The 12,075-nt window shown below is 35.5% G+C and overlaps 2 protein-coding genes across 2 annotated transcripts; one reads left to right on the plus strand and one right to left on the minus strand.

Moving 5' to 3' along the window:
• Positions 1-3,147: 3,147 nt before the first annotated feature.
• On the plus strand, positions 3,148-4,803 carry LOC126971315 (tRNA-uridine aminocarboxypropyltransferase 1). The gene is made up of 2 exons (XM_050817534.1): positions 3,148-3,681; positions 4,063-4,803. The coding sequence occupies exons 1-2, from the start codon at positions 3,487-3,489 to the stop codon at positions 4,786-4,788; spliced, it is 921 nt and encodes a 306-aa protein (XP_050673491.1). The 5' UTR covers positions 3,148-3,486; the 3' UTR covers positions 4,789-4,803.
• A 1,523-nt stretch (positions 4,804-6,326) lies between these two features.
• Positions 6,327-9,858, minus strand: LOC126971290 (F-box-like/WD repeat-containing protein TBL1X). The gene is given in 8 exon segments (XM_050817514.1): positions 6,327-6,370; positions 6,373-6,409; positions 6,622-6,774; positions 6,867-6,987; positions 7,237-7,439; positions 8,503-8,648; positions 9,382-9,531; positions 9,604-9,858. Coding segments are annotated over 8 exon segments (912 nt in total). The 5' UTR covers positions 9,662-9,858.
• Positions 9,859-12,075: the final 2,217 nt, after the last annotated feature.

The following is a 12,075-nucleotide window of genomic DNA, read 5'->3' on the forward strand; positions in this document are numbered from 1 at the left end:
CGTCGTACAGAAATCAAATTGAAAGAATAGTGATGAATAACTAATCAGAATTTTTATATCTTTCTATATTTTTATAACTTTCTCAGCACCTGCGAAACAACTTCATTACAACAGGATGCATTTTTTATGGTGCTTGATGGTATGATATATTATTGACAATTTCATAAAAAAACATTACCTATTTTATTTATTATTTACAGAACAACGTCTGTCGGGTTAGCTTGTCATATTATAATTTTTAAGTAAATATACATAATATTTATATTTACCTTCGATTCTCGCAGCAATTATCAAGTCTAGAAAAGTAACAATAAGTTGAGCTGTACAGGCTACACTGGCTTGACTTTTTGAAGCTATGCAAAACGCAATGCATATTGATCACCTTTGGTGACCATTGCGTGTGTGATTTATATTTAGTACTCTTTTAAGGCGAAAAATCGTTCGCTTCCAAAACGCCCTTAATCAAAATTTACATAGCTTGTGTAACAACACAAACGAAGTTCCAACAGGAACGAAGTTCCTTACGGCAGGCTTGGAGGGTATAGGGATTTTGCTGCGCGACCGAACTGAAAAAAATGTGATAGTAAAACCGTAAGAAAAAGACAAATGTTGTGTCGTGGGACACCAGGTAGGAACGAAGTTCCTTCGGCTAATGTAGAATCGACACAAATTGCAAAAAAAAACGTTCGAATATTGCTATAATCGTTATCATATATTAATATAATAATATATACACTACTCGCTTGTGTATGCGACTGTCGCGCCTGCGCACGTCTCATTTAACGGTTTTATTCCACGCACTTTTTCTTACCGTTTTACTATCACATTTTTTCAGTTCGGTCGCGCAGCAAAATCCCTATCCCCTCCAAGCCTGCCGTAAGGAACTTCGTTCCAAAAATCCGTGGAATAAAACCGTTAAATGAGACGTGCGCAGGCGCGACAGTCGCATACACAAGCGAGTAGTGTATATATTATCATATTAATATATGATAACGATTATAGCAATATTAGAACGGTTTTACTGGAACGAAGTTCCTTACGGCAGGCTTGGAGGGGATAGGGATTTTGCTGCGCGGCCGAACTGAAAAAAATGTGATAGTAAAACCGTAAGAAAAAAGTGCGTGGAATAAAACCATTAAATGAGACGTGCGCAGGCGCGACAGTCGCATACACAAGCGAGTAGTGTATAATACCTAATTGAGCACGATTTTTTTTGCAATTTGTGTCGATTCTACATTAGCCGAAGGAACTTCGTTCCTACCTAGTGTCCCACGACACAACATAATTTTTTACTATAGGCTAGGTTCGTAAAAGGAAAGGGTACACGGGAGCAGATACTGTCCGTACGCCAGATAATCGAAAAATCCCGAGAATTCAATAAACCTACATATATCTGTTTTGTTGATTTGTCCAAGGCGTTCGACTTAGTCAAGTGGCTGAAGCTCTAGAATACTCTCCTAGAAATGGGTACCACAAAACATCTGGTATCACTTCTTAGGCACCTTTACGAAGATGGTACGGCCACAGTAAGAACAGATGAGGTTCTATCCAACAGTTTCCACCCCAGTGCAGGAGTCTGACAAGGATGTATTATTTCTCCGTTACTGTTTAACATCTACACAGAGCTGATTATGAGAATTGCTTTGGAAGGTTGGACAGAAGGTATCACTATTGGAGGACAAAAAATATCGAACTTACGCTACGGGGATGGAAAACGTTAGTCTTGATTTTGGCCTCAGAATAAATCGCAGCAAGACCAAAGTGATGATTGTCGTGCTAAGAACAATTTGCCAGAGGTTCAGAAAATAGAAAAAGCGAGGCAGTCCCAACTTACTTTATACCTGGAGGCATAAAAGGCATTTACTTTCTCAAAATTGATTCCTTTAGAATTCTTTTTGATGTCATTTCTAATATACTAGATACTACTACCGCTTCGGAAACAAATGGCCCTCTGAGAGAGAAGAAGCGGTGCAAGAAACTCTCCCAGTATTCTTTTTTCCCGCTCTTTTCGGATGCATAGACGAAATCAAACGACGCATGGCAATCTCCAGATCGGCTATGGATAAATTGAGGAAAATATGGAAGGATCGCAATATCACCAAAACCACCAAAATATGACTTGTAAGGACTCATATTCCCCATATTCCTCTATGCTGCTGAGACATGGACCCTACGAGAAATTGAGAAGAAAAAGGTCAACGCTCTTGAGATGTGGTGCTGGAGAATTCCGAACCAATGAGTCCATTCTTCAGGAGCTCGGCATCAAACAGAGGCTTTCTGCTACCGTACAAGCTCGCATTGTTGCACTTTCTTCGGGCATGTATCGCGACGTGGAAGCGACTCCATAGAACGCTTAATAGTGCAGGGTAAAGTCGAGGGCTCTAGACCACGAGGCAGGCCCGAGGAGGTGGACGGACCAAGTGTCGCCAAGCTGTCGACGGTACTCTGCATGAACGAGAAGAGTGGCAGTTCGCGACGAGTGGCGTCGCATTGTGAAACAGACCACTAACCTCGACGTGACGACCACGATCACTCTGACAAGAGTGTAACGCCGAAGAAGAAGAAGTGTTGCTTACAACTGTAAGACGGAAATTTGTCATTTAACAGATTATAGTGTTTTGAGCTATTTTTTATTTATTTGTTATAGAATATTGGATTTTGAATTTACTTAGTCAACCATTTATGTTTATGGTTGCAGTATTTAAATAAACAAACTCATATTAAAGCCATTTTTCATAAAAATATGCTAAATATTAGTTTGAGTGTTGCGTTTAACATTATTTATGGATATTATAGTGGCAAGCACTACTTACTTTCTATCGCACTCCTAAGTCCTAGGTGTATTTGATGAAAGAATGCAACTACTTAGAAAGTGTTAAATTAATTGCGCGCTCTCCACACTATATTATTTCTCCGAGAATGGTGACAAGGTATTTTTTTTCGCATGTCAACAGGGTGAAATATGTCATTCTTTTCAGCGCATTGCGTTTCGTGTTTGCAGCGATTTACAGCACAAACTTATTGTAGTCTCTGGCTTGTTATATGCTCCGAGCTTGATAAAAATGTCCCGTCTATGCTACAAGGATTTCAGCTAGCATAAATTATTTAATTCTCTTTGTTACTTCAATGTGTCAAAGATCTTTTGAGATTGATTGATGAGAATAATTGAGAAATGACAAGTGTTATGAGATCTAACATCATAACGTGATTCTAACGTCTAAATAAAACCAATTCTAAACAGTAAACACAGAAATCAGAAACTTAGAAAGTTTTACTTTGAAGTTCGATTCTGATCCGATATCCGTCCCGTTCGGTTCGAGACCTCAGAGGCTCAGACCGGGTAAAAATAAGTGTGATATAACTTTGTCAATTTTTCATAGATAAATATATATATTCTTCAAAGTTATAGTAGAATTTTAATAGAAATATATTAAGTAAATCGAATCGCAATCCACAATTATCTATCTTTAATAAAGCTTTAAAGTTATGAATCCTAAAAGCTCCGAAGCCAGAAATAAGAATGAGAAACCATTTGAAGGATTAAAGATAGCAAATTCAGAAGTTCTACATTCTATATCTACACGTAGCCCATGCCCTATGTGTCACAAATCACGAATGTATTTTTGTTATACTTGTTTTGTACCAGTGACTCAGTTGGAGGGTAAACTACCAATTTGCAAGGTGCAATTTTATTTTCAATCTATATACAGCTTAAAAGACATATCGATTTACTTTTATTCTCAAATTATTATTAACCTTAATTGCGTTAATTTGATTTCATTAGAAAACTATACAGGTACTGTCGACAAAATTGAATCTAAATTTGCTTAGACTCTATCTACCAATGGCTAATCTTTTTTTTGCAAATATAAACCTATTTTTATAAGAATTATCAGCAAAGTAGGTCAATTTTGTCGAGAGTACAATTTATGAGTGATCCATTTGAATTTAAATTATGTTTCAAATCTAATGAAACCAAAATTTGCAGTTCTAATACAAAAATGTTACACTTTATGAATGAATGCCACATTCAACATACTTTAATCTCAATTTTATTTTTAGTTACCACTCAAAGTTGACATTATCAAACATAGACGTGAAATAGATGGTAAAAGTACAGCAGCACATGCTGCTGTTTTATGTCCATATGATGTGAGAGTATACACATATCCTGAAATTCCTCAATATAGTGAAGAAGAGAGAGTTGTCCTACTGTATCCAGGGACAGATGCTTGTTCTGTCAGGGAGCTGTTCACCGGCAGGAGCAGTAAAAAATACTCTGATTATCTCATTTCAGAACTGCCGCAAGGATATAATGTGGGAACACTTATGACAAAAGTATATGATAATGATGAAAGTAATGAGATCTATCACATTTGTGATTTGCCAGTAGACAGATTAGTGTTGATTGATAGTACATGGAATCAAAGTCGTGGTATCTTTGCAGATAACAGAATAAGATGTATTCCCAAAGTAGTTGTGAAAAAAAGGATATCTGAATTTTGGAGACATCAAAAGGGAAGTCCAAGGTGGTACCTTTCTACCATCGAGGCATTGCATGAATTCTTGTTGGAACTGCATATTTGTGCATGGGGTCTTGATGAAACATATATCACTAAGATCACTACAAACTTTCCAGTTCATGATAAAGAAAACCATCCACAGTGTAAACCCTACAATGGACAATATGATAACTTATTGTTCTTTTTTAAATTCATGTATGAAAAATTGCATGCTCTTTATAGACATGAAAATTTGTTGGCATATAAGAGGCCAATGCAATTATAATGAACTTTTATTTAATGTGATGTTTTATTGAAATCCATATTATGTATCCTGTATTTACATGACTAGGTACATAATATGTACAAAACTATTATTAGAAATGGGTATTTGATAAAAGTACAGCACACAGTAAATTTTTAAACAATCTATGAAATAAAAATCAGCAGAATAATATTTATTAAACTCTATTTACAAATAATAGATATACCTATCTTATAATTTTAGTTAGTAATTGTGTAAATTAATTTATTATTACTATTTTATTCCGAGGGCCTGAATACCTTATTTATCACAATATGCAACTATCAAGCTATCTGTATTATAATACTAACAGTTTATTTTAGTGTTTGGATTTGAAAATTAATTATCTATCATTTAATCTAATCATATTTATAAGTGGAGTAAACAAGAAAGTATTGACGTAATAATATTATTATCTTGATATTATTTCAAATTTTTTTGTTAATGTATAACTTTTTTAGGTTCTAATATTTACCAGTATTATTATTATTCATATTACACAAGCACGTAGAAATCACTATCAATTTAAATACCTTAATTAATAATAATTGTTCTTATGAATAAACCATTGCTAACTCAATGACATACCATTTATATGTCAAAAATGAAGCAGTGCTTATTAACTTCTCTACTTATCTAATAAAAAAAGGTCACCTATCAGCAAGCATGATGAAATTGATTATAACAATGACAGTAATTATTTTAAAAATAATTCACAAGGAAGCCTGTATTATTTCTAGGTATAAAACAATGGCCTAATACCAAAAGTGTAAAAGGCCATGAAATTGTTTTTTCATTAAAATGTGAAACAAAAACTTAAAGCATTTGCTATAACTTGCGTAAATCTAAAACAAACACACTTCCATCACTAGCGCTAGCCCCGACTTTTGATCCGCGTGAATTCCAACATACTTCAAATATGCCACCAGTGCCTTTATATGAGTGGACAAGTGATCCTGTTTGAGTTGACCAAATGTGTACGCATTTGTCAAAAGAACCACTAGCTAAGAACTTTCCATCGGGTGAAAATGCAACACTGTACACTGGCTCTGTGTGTTTTGTGAGAGTGTGAACACATGCACCTTTCTCAACATCCCATAAACGTACTGTGGAGTCAAATGATGCACTTGCTAAAATCAAATTCATATTTGGATTTTGTGTGCCGGGCCCTGTTGGCGACCATTTAATAGTATAAATTTCTTTTGAGTGGGCTTGCAAATCATGAACACAAGTGTCCTGTTTCATTGACCAAATCTTTAAAGTCATGTCATCAGAACATGATGCAAGCAGTTGACCTTGTGGGTCCCATTTAATTGCATTTACTTCATTCTAAAAATAAAACAATGTTATTTAATTTAATTAACCACAAAAGGAGTACATATTTTTTATATTATATAAATATATATTTTACCGTGTGTCCCAAAAAGCTTTTTATTGGTTTATCCACATGTAGTTTGCACACTTGAATACTTTGATCAGTGGAACATGATGCAAAAGATGTATTTGTTTGCCAATCAACATCAAGTGCTGGGGCGTTGTGGAATGAAAATTGTTGTGTGCATTGTCCTGATGCAGCATCCCAAATAATAGTTGTCTTATCAACCTAAAATGAATAAAGATTGACATATGAATATGTTTGTTATTAAAAACAACATGTAACAATTATGAATTGGTGAACATTAAGCACCCCTCTCATATTATGTACATTATATAGAGGTGAATATAAATGTAAACATAATTATGCTGTAATATTCCACCACAGAAATGATCAGGACTAGTTGTAGCAATTTTAAGAGAAAATTCAATAGTACTAACCCCAGCACTTAGTATGTAATTTCCTCGCTTATTCCACTTTAGTGCAAAGATTGGTCCTTTATGTTGCCCTAATGTAGAGGCAAGTTTGCCATCTGTAGTCCAAATACGAGCATAGCCATCATATGACCCAGTTGCTAAGAGATTTCCATCACACTAAAAACAACAAGTGGATAATATTATTCCATATCAATATAATATATTATCATCGTCAGTATAATAACATAAAAATATGACAAAATACTTACATTCCAGTCAAGCGATGTAACATCCTTATTACTAGGGACCTCCGCTCCTCCTCTTTGAATGCAGTGTCTCAACACTAATTGAGTGGGTGCTGTTGTTGGATTATCAGACATATCCCATATTCTGTAAAATAATAATATATAACAGAACCATATAAAGCAGCAGACTAGATCTATATTGATGGTGTGGTTACTGAACTTGTAATAGGAACCTCAAAACATGGTATCCATTCCTTGATTTAATACAACTTTGGCCAGTTATATCCAAACAAGCACTAAATTAAAATGATAAAAGTTTGAGAAGCATTGTTATCCTAGTATGCTATGTTTAACATTAGCATGTATGTATAAATTGTAAAGTATTTTTACTTACCTTGCAGTACTATCACCGGAGCCGCTAGCTAATAAATCTGTGCTGGGATTCCATGCACAAATAAAAACTTCAGATTCATGCCCTCTAAGAACTGTTGCCTTGGTAGGTGGTATCTCAATGGATTGATCTACTTCCAATGGTTCAGGAGCATTTGGTGTTGCAGCACCACCTGTTGTTGATGGTGCACTGCATGTGGTGGTCTGCTACAAAAGCCACATAGAAATAAAACTAAAGACCATCTTGAGTTAGCATCACTTACTATGGAGTTTTTATTAAGTTCATCACAAAAATATCAAATATAATGTATGACAAACTTTTAACAGATGTTTACATTGTACTAAACCCATAGTAATATAGTGATATATTAATATTATTATAAAATATCTATAAGTTATATATTATTATTATAGTAGTAGTTAATTCATAACATTAATTTATGAACTCTCAATAATTATTTATATATATTTATCTACACCCATGCTTTAAATCCTCTATTAAAGATTCTGAAACAGTTAGCTTATTGCCAACATTAAAACACCCAATGTTCTAATAACCATTACATCACCCAAAAGAGTGTTGTAATGTTGTACTGAATTTCATAACAACACTCCTATGTTTTTTTTTATCCCTTCATGCGCAAAGAGTTTCAACATACAGCCACATTCTTATTGCTTGATGTGTGGTATCTGTATGAATTTCAAAATAAGAACATTTTCGTTTACGCGAGCTCCACACTCCCAGAACGTCGCGTGCCGTAAAAAAAGTAGGTTATTCGAATCCCCGCCATTTTTCTTCAATATTTTTAATGTTTTGTTTACAAAAAATGAGCGATTCATTTTAAACGCCGCAAAAGAACATTATATTCGAGTGAATTTTATTTATTGCACTATACAAAAGTAAATTACTACTAAAATAAATAATTGTTTCTTAATACTTATTTTATTTGTATATTATCAGTAACGAATGATATTAGGTTACTACTAGGACTGGTGTTGAAAAGTTAGCAGTAAGCTAACTTTTCCAGAATCTTTTAGAGGATTCATATTCTGGGTAGATAAATAAAGTCTTGTACGCAACTGTTGATAATTAGGTATTAAAACACTCATGTGATACTATTATCACACTCGGCTTCGCCTCGTGAGATAAATCCACATTTGTGTTTTAATACCCCTTATTACACAACAGTTGCGTAAATAACTATTAATTCTCATTTTATTATTACTATATTTTTAATTGTGTTTTTTTGTAATATACCTTAGTACATACCTCAACACCATTTTGTTCACTCCCCGATCCAGTAGTCTCTTTATTAGCTTGCTTTTGTGCATTATGAGCATTTTGTCTAGCTGCTACAATATCAGGTGTTACAGCATCAATTAGGCTTAAACTTTCTGTAAGTCTTGTCTCTGTTCCTGTTCAAAATATTTACTGTATTTTTAAACTGATATAATATTATGTACTGTTACATAATTACTTAAGTCTATCAATAATAATAGAAGGAGTTAAGGAGTTGTTCTTTAAATGCTGAATACTATTTAACCTTTCCGTTCCGGGCAACTCTGAGGCCTTGGATCGGCATGATTTTTGCACTCCCACAGTATTCTATCCAGTAGAGCACTTATAATTAGCATGATTTGAGTGAATGTATTGAAACAAGCTATAAGACCATGTAAAATAAATCATAAATAAAATAAAGTTCAGACAGAACCCGCTGAGGAAATATTGTGAGGTATAGCACCCTCGGTTTTAGTATATCTATAAAATCTAGTGCCCTGGGGAGTACCCCAGTTTGATGATTTGGGAAGGTTAAACACTCCTGTCCCTCAAACAGCTAGGCAGATATTACAGACCTCTATTTACAGTCCTGTCATACTATCCTGGTAACTTATTATTCCATGAAATCTTTTAAACCAAATTTCATATGTTCTCTCAATATAATCAAATCAGGAAACAGTTACTACTCATTTAATTCTCGCTATATCTTCAATAAGTGTGCTTCACATTGTATAGTTGTCTCTAAGCTATTGCACTATGGTATTTATTCTACTTTCATTATTACCATTTACTGTAATAATAAATAGAAGTACCTATTTACTCTACAATGAGAAACATATATAAATAATCTATGAATATTGAAGTAGATACCATCTTCTCCTATAGTTATTTCGGCTTCGGTGTACTGCAAGCCTTTTTGAAGTATGTTGAGAAGTGCAGCCGGCGGTACAAGAGCACCGTTTATATTGCTCTGTGATATGTGAGACTCAATACCAAACGTGTACGCTGAATGATGAAAACCTGAAAGAGAAAATAATAAGACACAATGTATTCAGATTTTACGGGATATCTAATTGTTATTTAACTATGAACCTGATTCTTGTAAGTATCGATATACTAAGAAGTTGACTTCATCTATTGAAAAACTCATTGTACATTAATAATTGTCTCAAATTAGACGTCCCAAATAAAACTATGAATTATGATCAGAATCAACGAAGTAGTGTAGTTTTTAATTTATTATTTTTTTTTACATTGGAAATGTAATCCATCAAAAATCTGAATTCGTATCTTGTTAGAGTAAAAATTTTCTTTGAAGTTTAATTAGGTAGGTACTAGCGTAGCTGAAACCATAGCCAAAACGATAAACAAGAGTTAACCTCCGAGACAGAAAGAAGTTTATGAAATTGTGTTTTTTTTATAATTTATTAACGGCTTTGGTCTTCAAGAGATTGGTCTATGTTATATTCTTTGGCACACATTAAAAAGCACTATGGGTACAACAAAGGTTCACAAGAAGAATGAAAACTCTTATAAAGAGATCATACATGTATTAAATTGAAATAAAAGATTGGCAATGCGACAGACTCACCATATAGTATAAGAGTGTGTTAGTGTGAGATAAACAAATGAGACCATTTCCGTACATGCTATCGGCCTGTAACAGCCTTATGTTTGTTGTTAGCGAAACAAATCTCGCTTATGTGGAAAAACTTCGTCGTAGTAATAGTTATTAGATTAAGTAGACTACTACTAACTTCCTATATCCCCTAGCTGGAGTAATGATAGTGCATATCCATCACGATCAGTCCAGCACTTGATTTCACTCCATGTCATTCCGATGTCTTTCGCTTCGTCACTGACAATCCACCGCCGGGTTTGCTTGAGGGTTCCAGTCTAGGACTTGCCTCAATATATAATTGGAATCCCTGTGGAATGTGTGGCCTATCCAACTCCATTTGCGGCGTTTTATCTGTTGTTCTATTGGGATTTCACGACAACGTTGCCAAAGATGATCGATGGAAATTTTATCGGGCCAGTGAATACCGACGATATTATTAACGTAAGCCTGAAGTTGATGAAAGATGGACTTGTTGAACTGCCACGTCTGACACCCATAATACAGTAATGTGGCCTTCACGAAGGACTGGAATATCTTGAGCTTAACTCTATTTTTCAGTTTCCGCGATTGCCATACGGATCGAAGCTGTGCAAAGCTTGCTCGTGCTTTGGCGAACCGTGAAGTGATACCATCTTCAGTCTATCCAGTCTCTGACACGCAGAGCATGAGCAAAGGGGCTGAGCTCGTTGCGTTGCGCCGAATTTCAACTGCATATCTACGCGTGTGTGACTTAAGAGGCATATATAATCGGCATAATCCAAATCCTCGTAGAGTATTTGTTATGCCCAATTCTATACCGCGGTACTTGTTTTGCGTTATTTTACTAGGCGGCGTTAATGCGAGAGCGACAAGAAAAAGAAGATGTGAAATAAGGCACCCTTGTCCGAATATCCGAAACGAACTTATTATGAGTCACTTTACAAGCATAGTTCTTGTATAGGGATTTAGTAATATTTATTATTTTCTCGGGGTCGCCAATTTCCAGACACCTTCCTCACTGGGCGTCACATACAGGTCGTCGACGATTATTGCTCAAACCCCAAGCCCGTGATCGCTGGAGTGCCCCAAGGCTGTGTGCTATCTCCTACACTATTTCTTCTGCATATGATATGTTGAACAACTCCTACATACATTGCCATGCAGACGACATCACTGGTGATGCCGTATACGGGCCATACAGGTCTCTCTCAGGAAATCTTCAACCAGTGCCAGGAGAAACTTGTGTCTTCTATCGAGTCCTCTCTTGTAAAGGCGGCGGACAATTGAATCTTGTCCAATTTAAGCCTCAGAATCCTCAAGTTTGCGTTTACTACTTAAAAAAAACCCCATTTGTCATATCACTGCCCTTCGACACCACCTCCCTTAAAGCCTCGCCCAGAGCTGCTGGAATTGTCGGGGACTACTCTGTGAACGACTCTTGGTGTTGCGTAGGGACGTTGCTTCATCGTGTCTTCTACGGCATTTCTCTCGGGGAGTGTTCTGTTTGACCTTATTCTAGCGATCCAAATCCACCCTCGCACGACACGCCACAGATTAGGATATCATTCCCACCATCTGGATGTGTGGCGTTCTTCTATAGTGAGGTTTTTAAGGAACTTTCTTTCACGTACAACCAAGCTGAGGAATAAGCTTCCTTGTGCGGTGTTTCTAGGACGATACAAAATGGTTACCTTTAAAAAAGCGCGTATACCTTTTCAAAATGGCCAGCAACGCTCCTTTAATTACTCTGCAAGTGTTGCAAGAGAATGTCGGAATGTGAGCGGTGATCACTTAAAATCAGGCTTAACCCGCGCCCTCGTTTGGCGTTCTCTTCCAAAAAAACCCTTGATTTAGAAGGACAAGTTGTGTATTTAATGATTATTTTAAGAGTATAAGGAAACTTTTGAAATATACATGTGAATCCATCTCTGTATTATCGGAATCTTTAGGTATGTATCATTTAC

Source organism: Leptidea sinapis, chromosome 23 (genome assembly GCF_905404315.1).
Source record: "Leptidea sinapis chromosome 23, ilLepSina1.1, whole genome shotgun sequence".
In the NCBI taxonomy this organism is placed as follows: domain Eukaryota; kingdom Metazoa; phylum Arthropoda; class Insecta; order Lepidoptera; family Pieridae; genus Leptidea; species Leptidea sinapis.